This window comes from Gymnoscopelus microlampas (genome assembly GCF_963454915.1).
Source record: "Gymnoscopelus microlampas genome assembly, chromosome: 8".
NCBI lineage: Eukaryota > Metazoa > Chordata > Actinopteri > Myctophiformes > Myctophidae > Gymnoscopelus > Gymnoscopelus microlampas.
Genome location: NC_139945.1, coordinates 8,546,638 through 8,570,146, shown reverse-complemented (window position 1 = coordinate 8,570,146; position 23,509 = coordinate 8,546,638). Strand labels below are relative to the sequence as shown.

The 23,509-nt window shown below is 41.6% G+C and overlaps 1 protein-coding gene across 2 annotated transcripts in view; it reads left to right on the top strand.

Moving 5' to 3' along the window:
- Positions 1 to 23,509, top strand: part of cntn5 (contactin 5) — a 400,683-nt gene that overhangs the window by 324,199 nt on the left and 52,975 nt on the right. The window contains exons 13-15 of one of the 2 annotated variants that reach the window (XM_084063872.1): positions 5,550 to 5,677; positions 7,960 to 8,147; positions 18,653 to 18,770. In XM_084063872.1, coding sequence (XP_083919998.1) covers positions 5,550 to 5,677; positions 7,960 to 8,147; positions 18,653 to 18,770 — 434 coding nt within the window. Of the gene's footprint in view, positions 1 to 5,549; positions 5,678 to 7,959; positions 8,148 to 18,649; positions 18,771 to 23,509 lie in introns of both variants that reach the window. The other variant, XM_084063871.1, reaches the window with a different exon arrangement.

The following is a 23,509-nucleotide window of genomic DNA, read 5'->3' as shown; positions in this document are numbered from 1 at the left end:
CGTGCGTGCGTGCGTGCGTGCGTGCGTGCGTGCGTGCGTGCGTGAGTGCATGCATGCGTTGTACAGTTGTGTGCGTTTGTGCTTTGCCTTCCCATGTGTAATGCGTGCATTCATAAGTGGTGCACATGTGCGTGAGCACGCACATGTGCCGTGGTGCCGGCCTGTGTGTGTGTGCGTGTGTGTGTGCGTGCGTGAGCGTGAGTGTGTGTGCATGCATGCGTTGTGCAGTTGTGTGCGTTTGTGCTTTGCCTTCCCATGTGTAATGCGTGCATTCATAAGTGGTGCACATGTGTGTGAGCACGCACGTGTGCCGTGGTGCCGGCCAGTGTATGTGTGTGTGCGTGCATATATTTTTTAAGTGGTGCGTGTGTGACTGTCGCACTGTGCCTTGCTGTTTGTGTTGTAATCAGTTGCAGGTGTTCGTGCTACATGGACACATACTAGTGTACATACGTACACACACTCAGAGTCACTTGTTGAAGTGGCTGACACCTCAGAAATGATACATTTGTAAATATTCATTTAACCCATTAAGACCGGGAACGCATCTGTGTCATTTTTTTTTATTTCTTTGGCTATTCAAAAAATAGCAGATCTACAAGCTCATAGCTTGTAGATCTGCTATGTTTTTTTGAAAACTACGTATGTTGCTAATCTTGCTATATATCAGTGGTTCTCAAACGTTTTCATGTCAAGGACCTCCCAAAATGATATGTAGCCTATTTGGCCGCGGACCCCCATCTCAATTTTTTTTTTCCAGGGACCCCCGGGAAGCAAATAATGAGTTAAAATGTTTCGCTTAAATAAATATATATATATATATATATATATATATATATATATATATATATATATATATATATATATATATATATATATTCAAAGATTTGTACACATTTTCAATATTTTTCAAAAATAGCAGATCTACAAGCTCGTAGCACGTCACTCGGTGCCGCGCTACGAGCTCGTGTAGATCTGCTATTTTTGAATGGCCAAAGTATAGAATTAATGGTTAAAGTGGTTACACAGATGTCTTAATGGGTTAATATAACAAAAATGTGACGGGGATGAGGATGCTGACGATGATGAAACCGGGAAAAAGGATGTGATCATAAATATTAATATGTTAAAGGAAATGAATGACATTGGGTGCTCTGGGTGGAATAATCCCACTTTCTCAGTTCACTCTGAAACTCAGCGCTTGCGGAGCTACTCGCAGCGGAAACAGAATGGAGTCACGTTCTGTTTGCCGTTTGGTGTCAAATCCTTTGTTCTTGATCCACCTATGACAAACCTTGGGAGGAAATTGTAATATCGTAAAGGACTGGCAATCATTCGACGGGGGCAAGGGGTGCCCGTTTGCGAATGCAAAGGCATGCCCGCGTGCTTATCTTAGCTTTATTAGATCTGTGTTACCTTGACGTTACCCTTTGCGCTTCTCAAAGAGTACAAGCTGCATGATGTGGTTGCATTCATTTGACAGGCTTTTGTATGATTTTCATCGAGTATATGATATTATATATATATATTATATCTTCAGGGTTCGACAAGTAGACCACAATGCAGGAAGATAGCGCCATCTATTTGTGCTTTTAGCTGTTTTGCGTTGATACATAATTGTACATGTACAAAGACCAGGAAAATGGATTCATTTGTTGTATTCCCGTTGAGTACAGTGTTGTGGTTCAGAGGCTATTATCATTTCTCTTTTTCCCCCCAAAACCTGCTCCATAAGAATCACCTTTAAACGTGTTTTTTTGGTAAATTAATGCCCTACTTGATCGTACTACAGCGTCACACAAAAGCATCAGAAGTAGCAGATCTGCAAGCTCGAAATTGAGATTGAGCTCAATACTGATTATTGAGCTTTTGATTTGCTTTTAACCTGATTGATATAGTTTCGGCCCCCATTTCCCCTCTCCCTCAAAAAAGGCCTTGACTTTTGCCAGGCCACAATTCTAAATATGAACATGTCCTTGTCTTGTCTGGTTAACACATATACTGCCAATCCCGAGATATCTCGGGACATTAAATCCACCCGTTACCTGCGTATCCCGAGATATCTCGGGATCGACTTTTAATGTGGTTTAATAACGAAAAAAAAAATGTTTGGTACCATCCTTGATTTTTTTTTTTTCCCCATGACGCTTCCGACCCATCCTATGAGAAAATTTCCGACAACCGTTTCCGGTTTGTTTTTTATCCTGAAAAAACAGTTTTCCCTGGTTTTGGCTAAAGATCATGGTTTTCACACGGTTTAAAAAACGAAAGGTAAGCTCCGGTTGTATTTTCTTTTCTTTGATCGACGAACGGTTATCCTCTTTGTGTTTAAAAACGATCTGATAGCCGATCGGATGCTAAGCTAATCTAAGATGGCCGGTGGGGAAACGTCACAGCCACGTCACAGCCAAACGGATATGACGTTTGCAGCCTCTTTTCGGCGCTGATAACACAGAAGAAGAAGAAGAAAAAAAAGTGTAAACATTATGAGGGCTCGTACGTCCGTCGTTGCTGTTTATAAACACCATCCGATCGCGGATTTTAATGGATATAATTTTTTTGTGAACGGTTCAAAAGGCTATAAAACTCAAAAACGCTGGCAGTGGGTGAGTACCTTATGAATAAACTCTGGCAGGGAATGTGTTAAAGAAAGGTTAAATGAAAACATAAAACACTGTTTAATTGTAGCTAAAACGAAGTGAACACGTAGAAGCCAGAGTTATAGCAATGTGTTTGTGCTAAACATCAGCAACTTGAATGAGCGGGACTCATTATTTAGTTTTTCGTTGCTGTCGAGCAGAAAACCCTTATCCCCATATTCTAACTTTGTTTTTGTTTTTTTTCCGTAAATTATTTTAACGTCCTACTTGATCATACTACAGCGTCACGCAAAAGCAGGTTTCGAAACCGACAGAGACGGTTTTGATAAACACTTATCCCGTCCTTATAGCTTAATCCTCATCATCGCTATAATTAGGCCTATACATCTGTGTTTTAATCCCTTTTGAGAGGGCTTTATTCAGTCCTATCTGTTAGATGTCTTTCATTAATCCATTAAGACCTGGAACGCATCTGTGTCACTTTTTGATTTGCGCTAAAAAGCATTATTTTACACTATTTTTGAGAAATCGTAAAAATATATGCAAATCTTTGATATATATAAAAAAAAATTCAAGCAAACATTTGCTTCTGGGGGGTCCCTGGAACAAAATATTTTCAGATGGGGGTCCGCGGCCAAATACATATACATTTTGGGGGTCCTTGACATGAAAAGGTTTGAGCACCACTGATATAGTAACACGTTTTTTTTTCCAAAAAAACTGTTTTTAGAAGACATTCTAAAAAATGTAATTTTGTAGAATGGGCCTCAGGTCTCAATGGGTTAATCCATCTCCATTGTCAATTGATTCTGTATAGATTGGAAACGGCATGCGTCTATCCACTTAACCCTTTGTTTGCTCCTTTTCAAATTACCTTGGTGAAGGTTACCACGATGAATGCAAGCCATTGCTCTTGATGAGCTCCTCTTGAGACCTTTCTGATCGTTCTTTCAGTGGGTAGAAAGTCACTAAGTACTGTAATTAAGTACATGTTTGTGGTACTTTTACTTTACGGAAAGTATTTCAGTTGTTTCAGTGCTTTAGAGAGTTACTAGTTCTATCACCAGCCCAGTGGCCTTGCGGTCAGGGACGTGCACAGATAGACTCTAGGTGGTGCTAGAGCACCTGCCCTTTGCCCTCTTGACCAGAAGTGCCCTTGTGACCAGAAGCTTTTTTTTTTCAGTTTACAACAGGGGTCTTCAACAGGGGGTCCGGGACCCCTAGGGGGTCCTCAGAGTTACGACAGGGGGTCCGCCAAATCTTTATGTGATATGATTTATCTTTTTACCATAACCACTCGAAACCTAGCATCCCTTTTCTGAGGAGAACTTTAGCCAAAAATAGCAGATCTACAAGCTCACAACGCCTCGCGCTGCGAGGCGTTGTGGGCTTGTAGATCTGCTATTTTTGGCAAAGAGGTATAGGAGTAGAGGGAAAAAAGAGCAGACCAAGTAAATTAAAAAAAGTATAGTTTACTTGAGCACCTGCCCCTCAAAATGTCTGTGCACGCCACTGCTTGCGGTTAGAGTATCCGCCCTGAGATTGGGAGGTGGGGGCTCGGTCCCTCGGCCGGGTCATAACCAAAGACTATGGAAATGGACAGTGGTGGAAAAAAGTACTCAAGTATTCTACTCAAGTAAAAGTATCAATACCGCAATATGGAAATACTCTGTTACAAGTGAAAGTCCGGAATTCAAAATCTACTTGAGTAAAAGTGCAAAAGTATTGGCATCAAAATGTACTTAAAGTACCAAAAGTAAAAAAAGTATGTTTATAGGGCTGAAGTGGGTAATGTATGTTTTGTAATAATTGCGAACGCAGCGGAAGGAGGCGCGCCTCCGCGCAAGTGGAGCTTACTATGAAACCGTGCCCGGGTTGTGTGTCTGTGTGTCTGTGCACTGCCTGTGTGCACTGCCTCACCTCAGTGACTCTATCCATGGTGCTGAAACCTCTCCTCACCTCAGTGGCTCTATCCATGGTGCTGAAACCTCTCCTCACCTCAGTGGCTCTATCCATGGTGCTGAAACCTCTCCTCAGATCTCTGTGGCTACGCCAGTCTGAACACTAATTTAACTGTACCACCCACTTCTCTACAATTGCTCATTCCTTTCTATTCTTCTTATTGTTATTTTCAAGCTGCGTTCGCTTCCCGCGTTCGCGCGTCTTACTTGTAATCTAAATTTACTAAGTAACTAGTAACTAAAGTGTTCAAATAATAGCAGTATAATAGTAGAGTAAAAGTACAATATTTGCCTCCGAGTCGATAGTGGAGCAGAAGTAAAAGTACTGGAAATTGGAAATACTCCAGTAAAGTAAAAAAAATAGCTCAAAATTGTACATTAATACAGTACTTGAGTAAATGTATTTAGTTACTTTCCACCACTGCGTACTACTACGAAAGCTCTCCGCCATGGAATCTCACACTTCAGCTTACTTATCCCATTAAGACCTGGAACTGTGTCATTTTTAGATTTGAGCTAAAAAGCATTATTTTACACTTTGGGCTATTCAAAAATAGCAGATATACAAGCTCATAGCGCGGCACTCGGTGCCGCGCTATGAGCTTGTATATCTGCTATTTTTGAAAAATCGTGAAAATGTGTGCAAATCTTTGAATATATATATTTTTAAAGCGAACATTTGTAACTCAAATCTTTGCTTCTGGGGGGTCCCTGGAACAACATATTTTGATGGGAGTCCGCGGCCAAATGCATGTCATTTTGGGGGTCCTTGACATGAAAAAGATTGAGCACCACTGATATAGAAACATAGGTTTTTCAGAAAACTGTTGAGATTTATGAGACATGTAGAATCGGATTCATGTCTCAATGGCTTATACACAAATGTGTTTGTCATTGTTAGAATATAGACTTTTCTGTCTCTCTCCTCTCTCTCTCTCTCTCTCTCTCTCTCTCTCTCTCTCTCTCTCTCTCTCTCTCTCTCTCCAAGGATGACTCTGCTACGGAACAACACCCTCAGGATTGTGAACTCCAGCCGAGCGGACGAAGGGAACTACGTGTGCCGGGCGGAGAACAAGTTTGGCGTGGCGGAGATGACGGCCATGCTGTGGGTAAAAGGTAAGTGATGCCCAGAGGGGGGGGTGGGGGGGGGGGGGGGTTATTTTTTCTGACAAAATTAGCACCGGTCAGCCACTGGTGAACAAGCTCACGACGCGTTGTGAGCTTGTAGATCTGCTACTTTCAAAAAGATTTGTATACATTTTGAAGACTTGAAATGCGACCTTCTGCACGATGAGTACTTTTACTTTTGGTACTTTAAGTATATGTTGATGTGAGTGGACCAGAGATGAAATCCATTTTGCAGTAGTAGCAGTTTCTAAACAGCGTTTCTAAACAGCGTTCCACGGCGGAGAGAAACAAAGCCGAGATAATGCCGTTATAGAGGGGGACTTAAACAGGAAGCAGGCGGAAACGAAAATCTTCGATTGACGTCATTTCCGTATCCGGGTGTGCTACAATGAAATGTGTCACTTCGAGAGATGAAGGATGGTGAGGTCTTTTAATATCAACGTTTTTAGCAAAATTACGTTTTTTTACGTCAGTGGCGGATTTGGTAACTGGAAAAAAATAGTTTTTTTTTGCTCGGGAGAATTTATTGCACTCGCTCGGCCGTTCAGTGCCGCCAGGTTTTCACATTGAAGAATCATACTGTATTACAAGGACACGTTCAGCGGTCTAAGAGCTCTCACCAGACTCGCTAGTCAGTCTCTAAACGGATCTACAGACTATAGAGAGCATGCTCATGGCTTAATGGAAATATTAAGAGAGTCTTTAGGGCAGTGGTTCCCCAAACCTTTCAGCTCGAGACCCAAAAGATACATTTGACGTCTCCCGGGGACCCAAACCGGACCCTTATTTCCAAGTATTTTCTTTTGTTGGCCCCAAACACGGCCCGTGTTCGTGTTTTGCATAGATAGACGTTCAACAAAGCCGGATGCGCCGCGATGGATTGGAACCCACAACCCCCGCGCCCCACCACTGCGCCACCCAAAGACCTTTTATTCTTATTGTTTAATGGAATTTATATCTTTTAGAAAATGTCTGAATTGTTTTTATTTATTATTATATCTACCTACATATATGGTATATATGGAGTAAAAAAGGGGATATTTTAGTAAATGTAATAATCGTGACAGCCCTCGGGGGAGGGGAGGGGGGGGGGGGCACCAGTGTTGATTTCGTCGACTAAAACTATGACGAAAAATGTTGGTCGACTACCTTTTTTCACTGACGAAAGCTAAATAAAAAGCTCTGATGACTAAAACTAAGACTAAATATATTGACAATTCCATCAACAAATAAAAAATTACTCCCAGTGTGAAGTGGGCGGTGTGGTCATCACAGTGATGGAAGCTCACTTAAAAAAAAAGTGTTTTTTTAAAAGTGCATAGTCCTATTTATAGGTTATTAATTTCATCATGTGTCTCGCTAGCCAATCACAGTGCTGAATAGAGTCAGGCAATAGAGTCAGCCAATCACAGTACAGCTAGGGGTGTACTAATGAGGTGTCCCAACCCCACTTATAGGGGCGGCTACACCGCCCAACTAGACTAAAATGTCAGTGAGGGACGAGTGGAGAAGAGATCCAGTAGAACTAAAAAAACAAGTCATGTTATGTTTCGTTGTGCTCGGGTGTTGCGCTCTGAAAATAGCTGATCTACAAGCTCACAGCGCGACGACGCGTTGTGAGCTTGTAGATCTGCTATTTTCAGCATGCAACAAAGTGTAAAATCAGCCATTACGACGGCATCAAGGCACCGCCACAATACATTTTAGTCTAAAACTAAAGACTTAGACTAAAAACCGAAACATTTCAGATGACTAAAATATGACTAAAACTGAATGAAAAATGTATTCAAAAGACTACGACTAAAACTACAGATGTGCCATTTCAAAACTTCAAATGTCAATAAGAGGGACAAAGAAGGGCATTTAAAATGCTGAATTATTTTGATCTGCTTTTATGATGCCAATTAATTTGAGCAACTGGTCAAGGACCTCTTCAAATCACCTTTCGCCTCATAATGAGTCTGACACCTTCTTCAACACACATTCTTTTGTTCTCATGTATATGGATGTCTGTTGAAGGGAAAAACGGGGGTGTGTAGTGACAACTTCTTTTCAGGGGCAAAACAGTGCATTTTTAAGGGCAGAACAGGGAGGAAAAAAATGCATTTTCAGGGCACTTTCAGGGAAAGAACAGTAACGTGTGAAGTTTTGAAGTGGCACAGTAAATCAAAAATTTGCTGTCAAAATCAACACTGGGGGGGGCGGGGCGTACTGGTGGTGTGTCATCCTGAGGTGACAGTGCAGCAGCTCTGTGCTTCACGTGGTTGCAGAGGCCATGCGTGTGGAGCTGAGCCCCGGCCGGGTGGAGGTGACGGTGGGGGAGAGCGTGGTGCTCAGCTGCCGGGCGTCCCACGACACCTCGCTGGACGTGGGCTTCCAGTGGCTGCTCAACCACCGGCCCATCGACTTCCAGCAGGACGGCGGACACTTTGAGTACATCCAGACCGTGCGAGAACGGGTAAGTTTTAAGTATTTAGCCCCCCCCCAGGGTATTAGGATTAGCCGCTGAACCCTTTAACTCATTAAGACCTGAAGCCGATTCTACATGTCTCCTAAATCTCAACAGTTTTCTGAAAAACGTATGTTTCTATATCAGTGGTGCTCAATCTTTTTCATGTCAAGGACCCCCAAAATTATATGTATTTGGCCGAGGACTCCCATCAAAATATGTTGTTCCAGGGACCCCCCAGAAGTAAAGATTTGAGTTAAAAATGTTCGCTTTAAAAATATAGTCAAAGATTTGCACACATTTTCACGATTTTTCAAAAATAGCAGATCTACAAGCTCGTAGCGCGGCACTCGGTGCCGCGCTACGAGATTGTATATCTGCTATTTTTGAATAGCCAAAGTGTGAAATAATGCTTTTTTAGCTCAAATCAAAATATGACATAAGTTCCAGGTCTCAATGGGTTAAGGCCGATTCTACAAAATGGTCTTCTAAATCCTAACAGTTTACGTCGTAACACCCTTTACGTCTCTGTGTTGAAAACAATACTGAACCAATAAAAAGTATTAAAGAGCGCCTCTGTCAAAACCAGCTAACTCCATTGGATCCTCAAACTGTCTGCTAAACCTCCAAAGGGGGGTGGAGTTAGCTGGTTTTGCTGACTCCAGGCTCCACCCCCTTTTGACCTCCAACCTCATTGTGAGCTTGGAGGTCCATTCAGCTGTTCTTATCAATGATGAACAAAACCTCCTAACTCCACTTTTTGTTTTGTTTTTGTCATTTCCTGAAAAATGAACATTTTGGAGTTAGCTGGTTTCTGCCAGACACTCAGAGATATGTATTTGGCCCGCCGACCCCCCATTTAAAAATATCTTCCATTGGACCCCCAGAAGCAAAGATTGGAATTAACAATATTAACTTTTAAAATAATCCAATCCAATATAACTCGTAACTCTGAGTGTACGGGTCCATTTGGTTCCATTTGTACTGTACACTCCCAGAGTTGCAGAACTGTAAGGGTCTAAGTGGTTGATAAGGTTCTATTCATGTAAAATAATCTCCGTATTGCAGCTTCATGTTCTCGGAAGAGATGCAGCCTATATAGGTCTGTTATCTACCCAACCGATCGATCAATAGATCGATCGATCAATCGATCGATCTATCTGTCTTGTCGGCTCGTTATCTATGCATGTTGGCTTTGTAAAGATCCGGTAAACAGCAATTTAGCATGGGCTCCATAATTACGGATTTTTAGACATGCGGGGCTCGTTTGTACCAAAAAGGCTTATTAACCCATTAAGACCGGGAACGTGTCCATGTCATTTTAAGATTTATATTTGGGCTATTCAAAAATAGCCAATATAGATCGGCTATTTTTTGAAAAATCCTGGAAAAAATGTGCAAATCTTTGAATATGTATATTTTTAAAGCGAACACTCAAATATTTTGCTTCTGGTGGGGGTCCCTGGAACAATATATTTTGACATGGGGGTCTGCGGCCAATTACATATTATTTTGTGGGTCTTTGACATGAAAAAGTTTGAGAACCACTGATATTACAGCAACAGAAGTTTTTTTGTTTTAAACTGTTAGGATTTAGAAGACATTTGTAGAATCCCCCAGAAGCACAGATTTGAGTTAAAAAATATACGCTTTAAAAATATATATATATTGAAAGATTTTGCTAATATGATTTTTCAAAAAAATAGCAGATCTCTCAGATTTTGCTAATATGATTTAAAAAAAAGAAATAGCAGATCTACAAGCTCGTCTGCTATTTTTGAATAGCCAAAGAAATCTAAAAATGACAGAGAGACGCGTTCCCCGGATTGAATGGGTTAAAAGCCGAATAAGGAATCAATCCCGGGAAAAGGTCACGGCAACCCGCGCGGATGTCATCGTGATTAAGGACCCGCGGTGAATCACACAGCCATGTTTATCAAAGTCTACACCGAGGAGACAGATAAGCCTGAACACATGCTAAGACTCCCGAGGGCTGATTTATTCGCTCTGTGTGGAGAGAGGCTGAGCCCCTCTGCACACATATCTGTAGCAGACAACACTGGCCAAGGTCTGAGGGTCACATTCAACAACTCCTCCGTATCTATCCTGCAGTGGTGGACAGTGGACACGGTACAGTGTATATTGTCACTGTCGCGTTGACACCCATATGTTTTTTTTTCGTAAAGTAATGCCCTACTTCCAGTGGTTCTCAACCTTTTTCATGCCAAGGACCCCTAAATTCAGTGGTGGAAAGTGACTAAGTACATTTACTTAAGTACTGTACTTAAGTACAATTTTGAGGTATTTGTACTTTACTTGAGTATTTCCAATTTCCAATGCGTTTACTTCTACTCCACTACATCTCAGAGGAAAATATTGTAATTTTACTCCACTACAATTATTTGAAAACTTCAGTTACTAGTTACTTTTCAGATATAAATTATGATATAATGAAACACACATTAACCACTTTAGCCCTATTTTATACATAGGCTATTTGAAAATAGCAGATCTACAAGCTCACAACGCGTCGCATCACGACGCGTTGTGAGCTTGTAGATCGGCTTGTAGACCACTGCCTAAACTTGGTACAAAAAAAAAAAAAATCTACAAAATTCTACCAAAAAAAAAACACTTTTAAGATTTTCCGAAAATGAGAGAGAGAGAGAGAGAGAGGGAACCCCAAAATCTAGAGAGGGAGGGAGGAAGAGAACCCCAAAATCTATTTATATTTGGCCGTGGACCCCCATCTGAAAATGTTTTGTGCCAGGGACCCCCAGAAGAGAAGCTTGTACTGTATATCTGCTATTTTTGAATGGCCAACGTATAAAATATGTATAAAGTGGTTAATTTAGCTGGGGACCCCACTGGAACCCCGCCCCGCCATGACCTCTAGGGGTCCCCACACCCTACTTTGAGAACCACCAACATAGAGTAATACCTACAGACAGATAGCACTTGTATCTGTTTAAAAATGTCCGTTTTATTGTTATTCCATGTGTTTGTCATACTTGGTTGATAGGGAACTGTTGGAAAGTGAAGGGACGCAGAATCTTCTCTAATCCTGCAGATGTGAAGGCCTATTGATTTAGAGACAGAGTCATACATTATACAGTTGAATACATTTCCAAAGTAATGAATAACACTGCAGTGTAGCAGTTTGCCGGCAAAGTAAGCCATTACGTTTGACCAGTTAAGCCCAGTGGTGTAAAGTACATTTTGAGGTACTTTTACTTTACTGGAGCATTTCCAATTTTCAGTACTTTTACTTCTACTCCACTATCTACAAGCTCACAATGTGTTGTGAGCTTGTAGATCTGCTATTTTCAAACATTTTAGTACTTTTACTTTTGGTACTTTAGGTGTATTTTGATGGCAATACTTTTGTACTTTTACTCAAGTAACATTTTGAACACATGCCTTTTAGTTGTATGTGTGTGTGTGTATATATATATATATATATATATATATATATATATATATATATATATATATATATATATATATATATATATACACACACACACACACACACACACACACACACACACACACACACACACACACACACACACACACACACACACACACACACACACACACACACAGTACATATACAGCAGATGTACAGTACAAGCTCACAAGACGTCACACGTTGCAAGCTTGTAGATCTGATATTTTACAAGTGTTACATTTGTTCAACGTAGATGCTGCGCTGAAAGCTGTAAAAATATCAACACATTGGCTGAATAATTGTCATAAAAATAGCATCTCTGTCGGGTGGAAACCTCATACAGTGTGTGTGCAAAACTGTTACTTTTCAGGATTTGAATTCAAAAATAGCAAAAGTAGCAGGTCCAGATCCGGATCTGTTACTTTTGATACTATTGTGTGATGCTGTAGTGTGATCAAGTAAGGAGTTAATTTACGAAAAAACACAAAAAGTTAGAATATGGAGATAAGAGGTATTCTGCCTGACAACAAGGATATTTTAATCTGCTCTAATTCCCACTAGTAGGGATGAAAGTGAAAAGGGAGGATTAACATATTATTGGAAACAATAGAAATAGCTTTGAATTCAACACAATAAACATAAAAAGCTACAAAGTGAAAAGCCGCGGGCTCATTAAAATTCATTAAAAAAAACATGGCAACAGCGTTGCCATGTTTTTTTGTGGTGGAAAAGGACTCAAATGTTTTACTTAATTAAAAACAATGAAGAAGTACTCTGTTACAAGTAAAAGGCCTGTGTTCAAAATGTTACTTGAGTAAAAGTACAAAAGTATTGGCATCAAAATGAACTTAAAGTGCCAAAAGTAAAAATACTAAAATGTTTGAAAATTGCAGATCTACAAGCTCACAACGCGTCGCGATGCGACGCGTTGTGAGCTTGTAGATCGGCTATTTTCAAATAGCCTATGTATAAAATAGGGCTAAAGTACTGTACACTCGGAGGAGATGATTAAATGTATTTGTGTATATCTAGTGTGGTTCTCTGGGGTTGGTTTTGTTATATATATTTTATAGAGTCTGTTTTTCTTTCTTGAGGACTTATGCAGTCCTAGCGTAAACCAGGGCTTGCATGGCTCCTGCTTTTTTGCATTTTTTCTACAGTAGTTACAGATGTGCCACTTCAAAACTTCACATGTCCTGCCATCGCCAAGACAGTAAATTTTCAGGGGATTCCCAGGGCAATAAGAGGGACAAAGAAGGGCATTTAAAATGCTGAATTATTTTGATGATCACTGCTTTTATGATGCTAATTAATTTGAGCAACTGGTCAAATCACCTTTCGCCTCATAATGAGTCTGACACCTTGTTCAACACACATTATTTTGTTCTCATGTATATGGATGTCTGTTGAAGGGAAAAACGGGGGTGTGTAGTGACAACTTCTTTTCAGGGGCAAAACAGTGCATTTTAAGGGCAGAAAAGGGAGGGAAAAAATGCCTTTTCAGGGCACTATCAGGGAAAGAACAGTAACGTGTGAAGTTTTGAAGTGGCACATCTGTAGTGGAAAACATTTGTTGAAGACATGATTATGCTCACAATGCTCACAATGCTTTGCAGCGCGACTTATTGTGAGCTTGTAGATCGGCTATTTTCAGCGTTCAGCATTTAATGAGAGCGAAAACAACTATAATATATATATATATATATATATATATATACATTCAACATTTTCCAAACATTTTCGATATTTTGTAAATTTTAAAATAGCCGATCTGCAAGCTCACATCTTGTTGCGATGCGACACATGTTGAACTTGTAGATCTAAAATTTTGGCACAAAATGTAATCGGGTAGGGGTCCGCGGCCATATCATTTTGGGGTACCTTGACATGAAAAAGGTTGGCTCACCAGCAGCTAGCATGGCTAAATATTAGCTGTAAATACAAACCGAATAATATGCATATTTCACATAATTCCTGGGAGGTTAGAATTCAGAGAAAGATGACAAGTATGTAACTATAGGTGACGCTATGGAGCTAATATCACCAATGACATGATGACATGTAATTAGTGTAGAGGATCAGTTAAAGCTCACACAAAAGGTCACAGAATGTGTCTCTATGAAATCATCCCGGAATAGCCATGGTGTTGCAAGGTGTTTATTAGCAGTGGGTAAAGTGCCTCTTCTCTTCTACAGGTTGAGGCTTAATTACAGTGTGCACAAAAAAAAAATCGCACCCTGTGTGAAGGAAGCGGTGCCTTTGATGAGTGGCCTCCTGGTGGCGCTATAATAGGGCGGGGCGGGGCTTCAGCAATTAATGCTCGTCCCTATTGGTGGTGTAAGTCCACATACCAAATTTGGACTTGGTGGCATGCTGCAAACTGGAGTTATAGCTGTTTAAAGGCAGTGGCCTCCTGGTGGCGCTATAATAGGGCGGGGCGGGGCTTCAGCAATCAATGCTCGTCCCTATTGGTGGTCTAAGTCCACATACCAAATTTGGACTTGCTGGCATGCTGCGAACTGGAGTTATAGCTGTTTAAAGCCCGTGCTGAAACGGACAAACGGACAAACGGACATACGGACATACGGACATACGGACGGACATAGTCAAAGGTAGAGCGGCTGGCACCGCTAAAAATGACCAGCAGACCGGTAGGCAGCGGTTCCGGTAGGAGACTCTTTGTGTCTCCTACCGGAGCCGCTGCCGTTCATCAAATTATTGGCTTAGGAATGCGACAGAAACTAAAACATATCCATGAATTCATGTGAGTAATCGATAGAAAAAAATACGTTTCGCGGCCGAATCCCTTAAAGTGTTTAACCCATTGAGACCTGAAGCCGATTCTACATGTCTCCTAAATCTCAACAGTTTTCTGAAAAACGTATGTTTCTATATCAGTGGTGCTCAATCTTTTTCATGTCAAGGACCCCCAAAATGATATGTATTTGGCCGCGGACCCCCATCAAAATATGTTGTTCCAGGTACCCCCCAGAGGCAACGATTTGTGTTAAAAATGTTCACTTTAAAAATATATATATTCAAAGATTTGCACACATTTTCAAGATTTTTGAATAGCCAAAGTGTAAAAAAATAAAAAATAAAATATAATCCTTTTTAGCTCAAATCAAAATATGACACAAGTTCCAGGTCTCAATGGGTTAAACTGTTCCTTGTTTTTCCGGGGGGGGGGGGGGGGGGGGGGGCCTGGAACCCCCCTCAAGGACCCCGAGGGGTCCCCCCAATCAGTGCTCCATACATAGGCATAAACACAGTGGAGCATTCCTCGAAACTTGTCACGATCTCCTGCAGTCAGTGCATTTTTTCATCAGTCTGTATTGGGTGACAATTCAATTTAGTTTCCCAAGAACACTCAGCGACCTGGTTCTCCGCTGGGCTCCGCGTGATTGAGTCCCTGGAGAGGGAGCAGGTATTTGCTGTGACAATTCCCTACAGGCACACTCTAGACTCTGGGCGGAAGAGCGGCATGTAATGTTAACCCATTAAGACTTGAGGCCGATTCTACAAAAATCCTCTTCTAAATCCTAATTCTAAATCGTTTTTTGAAAAAAACGTATGTTACTATGTCAGTGGTTCTCAAACTTTTTTCATGTCAAGGACCCCGACATTTATATGTGTTTGGCCGTGGACCCCCATCTCAAAATATGTTGTTCCAGCCAGGGACCCCCCAGAAGCAAAGATATGAGTTACACATGTTCACTTTAAAAAATGTATATATTCAAAGATTTTCACGATTTCTCAAAAATAGCAGATCTACAAGCTCGTAGCGCGGCACTCGGTGCCGCGCTACGAGCTTGTAGATCTGCTATTTTTGAATAGCCCAAAGTGTAAAATAATGCTGCTTTTTTTTTAGCTCAAATGTAAAAATGACACAGATGCATTCCAGGTCTTAATGGGTTAATCACGTTTGGTGCTAAACAGCTGCCTGAATTATTCCAGCCTTGCCTCAGGCATTCCTTCTTTTTTAAATGTATCGTCTCTGTCGGGTGGAAACCTCGTATGTCCAAAGCTGTTACATTTCAGGAGTCAAATTCCAAAACAGCAAAAGTAGCAGATCGAAAGTAGCAGCGGCTCGAAAAGCGTCGCTTCGCGCCTGCGTTTCGAGCTTGTGCATCTGCTACTTTTCACGCTTTCGTGTGACGCGGTAATGTGATCAAGTAGGGCATTAAATTACGAGAAAACACAAAAAGTTAGAATATGGAGATAAGAGGTTTCTGCCTGACAGCATGCAGCGATATATTATATTTTTTCAACAGAGAGGAGAGAAATACCGGCTATAGTGGAAGGAAGCAGTAACAAGCAAGAGTGTGAATTGAAGGGAATTTCGTTGCTGTCGGGTGCAAACCTTGCATGTCCGAAATTGTTATTTTTCAGGAAATGAAAAAAAGGAAAGAACCTTTGTTCCAATGGATCCAATGTACTAGCCTGATTGTCAGACTGAAGCTGCGTGGAGCTTCAGTCTGACATTGGCTCCAGTGTAGGGTACGCGATTACAAGGGGGAGGGGATTAGAATTTCCCTAAACCTATCCTAAGGGATCCCCACCCCCCACCCCCACCTCCGACTCTCATTGGACAATACATTTTGTACCGAATAAATCCCATGTTCACATTTACAACACCAGACCAAGAGGCAGTCCATTCAGAGAGTGGGCGGGGTTAGAACCAGGCTACCAATGTACGTGTAGTTATTATTTTGTCACAAGCCCTCGTTAAATTACTTGTCATTGGTTCAATATCTTTCCGCCTATAATTGAAGCCCGGTTCGTCTGCGTACGAACTATTAGATCAGAGCCAAGCAGTTGTCCAATTCTCTCCCAACTTGCTACAAAAATCCCTCATGGCTCTGCCTAGGTTACCATCTAATTTTCCACCTTTGTCGTACATTGCACGATGTACAGTTTATATGAAACTCTATTATTATGCAATCATATTCCAGAAGCACCGGAAGTCGTCTGATGTCATTTACGTCACACATTTGGCAATCTGGGAACCCATCGTCAAATAAAAAGGAAAAACAGCGCCCTCTGCTGTTTTTCACTTTTGCATTTGGCTCTGGGGGGGGGGGGGGGGGGGGGATTAATCAGACACATGCTCACTGGAACCCGGGGTTTGGACATGCCTTCAGCCCTCTACTTCCGGTGGTGCCCCTATGTTTTCATTCCCACTAACAATAGTTCTCCACGGAACACTAACACAATTTCTCCCAAAGAACATGGATCGTTTTGGATATAAGCCCACTTGTTTCTATGATGAAAGAACAAGTTCAAATGTTACTAACTTTCCATGGTTTTGTCGGCTCTGAGGACGCTATTGTTAAATGAGTTTTGGTCTGTTTCCAGTGGGAAGCGAGCCGTACACATGTAAATCACGCCCACTACATTTGATTGGGTAAAACACGGCCTACTTCCTGATCTGAAGGCACGCCCACTTGTAGCCAATGTGCATAGGTTCTCTTCTGGCCGATCCACACGGTCACGACTCTTTTCTGTTCTGGCCCCACAGTGGTGGAATGAACTTCCCACTGATGTCAGGACAGTCACTGCCCATATTTCGCCGCAGGCTGAAAACCCACCTCTTCAGGAAACACTACCCTTCCTCTCTGCCTGGCCTACTTGTTGTTAACTAGTTGTACGAACGCTTGTTTTATTGTTGTATTGTTTATTGGATCTTGTTTATTCGATACACTTATTTGTTTTAGCTCATGCTCATTTGATTTTGCTATTTTGTCTCATCTGTTTGGGGAAATAGGTAGCTGATATATTGCACTTTTACCTTAGCGCTAGGTATACTCTTGGTTGCTTGTTTTTGCAGAAAATGCACTTAAGACTTCTGGTGATTAGTAGTTTTCGTTCCCTACCTATGTTGAATACACTTATTGTAAGTCGCTTTGGATAAAAGCGTCTGCTAAATGACTGTAATGTAATGTAATGTTCTCAACGCGGCTCCCGACAGATTCAAGCGCAGCTATGAATCTGTTCTTGAGAGATTACACATTTGGCGAACGGATCTACAAGCTAACAACGCGTCGCACCTCGACGCGTTGTTGCCTTGAAGATCTTTTATTTTTACTCACCATGCTGCCAGTGGCCCCTCCCCCTTTTACTTACTTCAGAGCCCTGACTGGACAGTGGACACACAGACAGAGGTAGTAGTTCTCCTAAATAATTCCACATCGGCCTATGGATGTCATGGAACTGCTCAGGACACGGTCGCGCTGTTCCAACGACAAACAAACAGTCAACTCACCACCTCGCTCGCTCTGCGTCGCGCGAATCACTGCCCCTAAAAAACAGACATGAGAGGTTTCTCCCCGACAGCAACAGATATATATACGTATAGCTAGCTACACTGCCCGCTATGTAAAGTGCAACGGGAGCTGCAGTTCCTTGCCGGCAGGGGGTTTTCCGATACCAATGTTAACCCATTAAGACCTGAGGCCGATTCTAAAAAGCCTAACAGTTTTTAGAAAAAAAGCGTATCAAAAATAGCAGATATACAAGCTCATAGCGCGGCACCGAGTGCCGCGCTATGAGTTTGTAGATCTGCTATTTTTTGAAAAATCTTAAACATTTGTGCAAATCTTTGAATATATATTTTTAAAGCAAACAATATTTTGCAACTCAAATCTTTGCTTCTGGGCATTCCACAAATGTCTTCTAAATCCTAATGGTTTTTGGAAATAAATGCTATAATCAGTGGTTTTCAAACTTTTTCATGTCAATGACTACCCAAAATGATTGTATGTATTTGGCCACGGACCCCCATCTCAAGACAGTTTTGTTCCAGGAGCCGCCAGAAGCAAAGATTTGAGTTAAAAATGTTCGCTTAAAAAATCTATATTCGAAGATTTGCACACATTATCAAGATCTGAGGGGGGGGGGGGGGGGGGGGTAACCAGACACCTATCTACAAGCTCACAGACGCGCTATGAGCTATGCCAACGTGCTATACATACGTATATAACTCGAATCTAAAAATGATTCTGTCCCGGATTGAATGGGTATTAATTGTGCCGTTGTCTCTGTCTGGTCTTGGCAGCAGTCCTCCACGGTGGACCTGATGATCCGGAGCATCCTGCTGAAGCACGCCGGCAAGTACGGCTGCCGGGCCCAGACCAGCGCCGACACTGTGTCTGCCGAGGCCGAACTGCTCGTGAGAGGTGAGCTCATTATTATCCGCCCGGCAACCTACAGTTCACTGTAAATGATGTCTGACATGTTTTGTTTTTTTAATGACGTATAGCTCACCTAATCAGGGATGTGCACAGGTAGACTCTAGGTGGTGCTAGAGCACCTGCCCTTTGCCCTCTTGACCAGAAGTGCCCTTGTGACCAGAAGCTTTTTTTTTTCAGTTTACAGCAGGGGTCTTCAACAGGGGTTAGGGTTACCCCTAGGGGGTCCTCAGAGTTACTACACATATCACATAAATCTTTATGTGATATGATTTATCTTTTTTACCATAACCACTCGAAACCTAGCATCCCTTTTCTGAGGAGAACTTTAGCCAAAAATAGCAGATCTACAAGCCCACAACACCTCGCGTTGCGAGGCGTTGTGGGCTTGTAGATCGGCTATTTTTGGCAAAGAGGTATAGGTGTAGAGGGGAAAAAGAGCAGACCAAGTAAATTTAAAAAAGTATAATTTACTTGAGCACCTGCCCCTCAAAATGTCTGTGCACGCCACTGCACCTAATAGAGCTGTCTGATTCCCAATCTGTTTTTCATTTCAAGGATTATTTATTGCAGTACATTGCAACATGTGTTATATTGTGATGTGGTCCGCCTTGCCATTCTGTATTATGTTTATGAAACAGTACGTTGCAACATATCGCTGCTCGCAGACACGTGCACACATAGACATCAAAGGCGGCTCAATCCCTTGCCCTTGAGTACATTTTGCATTGAAAGAATTGCCCTGTGTAAGATCTCACACACACACACACACACACACACACACACACACACACACACACACACACACACACACACACACACACACACACACACGATCATTTTAAACAGATTTCTTTTGAATTATGTGCGGCATTAAAACGGAACCCAGAATCCAGAGCAGAAGACCCAAGACTCTCAGCTATATTATTCTATATGAATGTGATATTAGTATTGTACTGGAGCTGTATATGAACTCTCCCCAAGCAGGGGAGACAGTTTTTTGCTCCAACAAGCCGCACAGCTCTTGGTGTACTAGTTAAAGGGCTCTTTAAGGCATTGGTTCTCAAAGTGGGGTCCGGGGACCCCCAGGGGTACTTGAGGGGGTTCCAGGGGGTCCCCAGCTAAATGATACACAGGAACCAAATGGACCCTTATGGGTCTGTAACTCAGAGAGTGTACAAATGGAACCAAATGGACCCTAACAGGTCCATTTGGTTCCATTTGTACACTCTCAGAGTTAGATTAACATTGATTTTACCATATGAATTGGGGTCCCAGAGATATAAATGTCATTAAATGGGGGTCCGTAGCCTAATGCATGTCAAACTGGGGGTCCTTGAAATTAAGGTGGTTGAGAATCGCTTCTAGAGCCGTAAAAATCTTCTCTTATGGGGGTCCCTGGCATATCTTTTCAAATGGGGGTCCGCAGGCTAATAAGTGTCAATTTGGGGGTCCTTGACATGAAAAAGTTTGAGAACCACTGCTTTAAGGTGTCTGCATTGAGCTAATAGTCATGCCATGCCATTCAGTTTTACCTACATTTATCAAAATCTTTCGAAAATAGACGGTCTACAAACTCACATCGCGGCGCGTTGTGAGCATAGAGTTAAAAGATAATAGAGAGGGCACCGGAATTCCCCACCCGTCCACTTGTATGGAGTTGCTCACCCAGCGCATACTCCTAAATCACCCTTTCTTACGGGCGGGGCCTATTTGGGGCTTCTGTTCGTTATGCGTCACCATTTTCGTTTGTTTCGTTTGTGTCGCGCCGCGGCCGTAATAAGCTGCAGTACCTATGAACGGCCAGCATGTCCAATGCGCTGCAATGCAACCTCCCTGTTCTGGGGGCTTGGTTGTGAGCTTGTAGATCGGCTATTTCCGAATAGAATGAAGCATAAGGTATGGCTGTATTGGTTAATGCATGTTTTGAATTTAGCATCTAAAATCTGCAAAGTAACTAGGCCTATAGTAACTAAAGCTGTCAAGTAAATGCAGTGGGGTGCTGCGCTATGAGCTTGTAGATCTGCTATTTTTTATTTGTGCAAATCTTTGAATATATATATTATATATTTTTTTTATAAGGGAACATTATTGAGTCAAATCTTTGCTTCTGGGGGGTCACTGTCTGGAACAAACTATTTTATATCAGTGGTTATAAAAAAATGTCATGTCAAGGACCCCCAAAATTATATGTATTTGGACCCCCCATCTTTAAATATTTTGTTCCAGGGACCCCCCCAGAAGCAAATATGAGTTAAAAATATACATATTTAAAGAGTTGCGCACATTTTCAAGATTTTTTCTCTCATAGTGCCGCACTATGAGCTTGTAGATCTGCTATTTATGAATAGCTAGAGAAATCTTTAAATGACACAGATGCATTAAGTACAGTACTTGGGTAAATGTTAGCACCACTGGTCCTGTGTCCCTGGGAATTGTTTCAGGAAATATATCCGTTTCCTCTGGTTGATTGGGAGCGCCGCCATAACAGAGCATCAGGTATGATTGGATCCTTGGCAGGGCAGCAGCAGTGACCAGTGAAGATTGCTCTTCTCCGCTGTCACGTTGAGACCTTGTATGTCCAACGTTTTCAGGAAAATGGAGAGAAAAAAATGAACCTGTGTTGTTGTAATGGATCCGATGTTGTTGTTATTATTATTATTATTATTATTACCCTTACAATTATTATTACCCTTATTATCATTATTATTATTATTCGTGTTGATCATTTCCATCTGTTAAATATTCATGAAACCCTCAGACAGACTTAACCACTTCACTTTCAGTATTTTTTTGTAAATACGAAAGCACGACTGACAGTTGTGAACTGTGAAGCACACTGCTACTAAATAGCAGATCTACAAGCTCGCAACGCATTATGGCATCGTGGCATATGCCTCACGATACACGATTCAAATACTCCAGTACAAATTTACAGAGTTACTTTTCACCACTGCTAATGACTTGAGTTATCGTTGGCAGCACAGCTTTATACAGTAGCCCAGTGGTGGAAAAAGTTAAAAGTACTCAAATGTTTTACTTAAGTAAAAGTATCAATACTGCAATGTAGAAGTACTCTGTTACAAGTAAAGGTCCGGATTTAAAAATGTACTTGAGTAAAAGTACAAAAGTATTGGTATCTAAATGTACTTTCAAAAGTAAAAGTACTAAAATATTTGAAAATAGCAGATCTACAAGCTCACGACGCGTTGTGAGCTTGTACAGTAGTACAAGTTGTACAGTAGATCGTCTATTTTCAGATAGCCTAGGGTTAAAATAGGGATAGAGTGGTTAATGTATGTTTTACAACGTATAATGTATATCTGCAAAGTAACTAGTAACTAAAGTATTCAAATACTTGTAGTGGAGTTAAAGAACAATATTTGCCTATGAGATGTAGTGGAGTAGAAGTAAAAGTATAGACAATTGGAAATACTCCAATAAAGTAAAAGTACCTCTAAATTGTACTTAAAGTTGTACAGTGCAAATTTCAAAAAAACGATGGTCATTACCGTCACTGCAGGCCGTTTGTTTATTACTGCGTTACCCAGAATACCATTAGTTTTCACCGGAAGACGGAAGCATTTCAAAAAGCGTTCTTTTAACACATCGGGTGCCAGCATTTTTTCATAACAACTTACCGTGGGTGCCAGCATTCTCCCCATTGACTGCACTTTGCTGTTTAAAGCTTCCGCGTGCGTTACAAGCAAATCCACGCAAAAAAAAGCATCGATTCATGTTGTGCCATGAGCCTGGCTACAGCCTGGAACCATAACATTTCCCTCGCGAGTTACAACGGGGGGGGATCGCGCATCGCGTATGACCGGTTTTCCCCACAGGAAACAGATTTGGATATATAGGCGTTTCAAAGTAGGAAATAGACAGGAAGCGGATGGGATTATTTTTTTTGTTTCCGGTGAGCGATCTGGCACTTCCTTCGCAGGATTACAATGGGTGCTCCCAGAGCTGCTCTAGCCTCGCCCGCGCGGAGAAAAACAAAAAAAACAAAAAGACTAAACTCACGGTTCAGACCGTGTTCGGCACCGGAGCGCTACTATGTAAACACACGGTTCAGACCGTGTTCGGCACCCGATGTGTTAATTGTTTTATACGATCTGTGGATCGTTTGTCTTAGCCAGTGGAGCTTTAGTTACCGTGAGCTGTGTTTTCTTTTTCTGTTTTTTTTTCGTTCTTCAAATCATACAATCTCTTAAAATCAGCGTGAGTTTCCTTTTTGTTATTAGCGTGGTAGTTCCTGGCCAAACAGGAAACCGGTGCAGTAGTTCCTGGCCAAACAGGAAACCGGTGCATTTCCGATTCCATTTTCCGGCCAGATGACGTAATTTTCTCGGGAAGGTCAACCCCGACACCGTTCAATAGAAAATATATAAATAAAAGGCTTATGTCTTACGTGCTTATGTCTGCCTCACAGACACACAGATTCAGACATTGCATCTATCAGAGGCCCCGTTTCGTTGCTTCTTAACGTCCTCAGTTTATCTACATTAGATTGTCCAGGATCATAATGGAGAAAAACACCTGAATTTCCCCCGTTCAAGCGCCAGACATCCGTATTCCTTTTTCAAGGTTTCCAGGTGGAAATGAATAGGAAAAACGCATCAGCTTTTTTTTGAAGAGCCCCATTTGGACGCCTCATTAGATTAACCCATTAAGACTGGGAACGCATCTGTGTCGTTTTTGTTATTTCTTTGGCTATTCAAAAATAG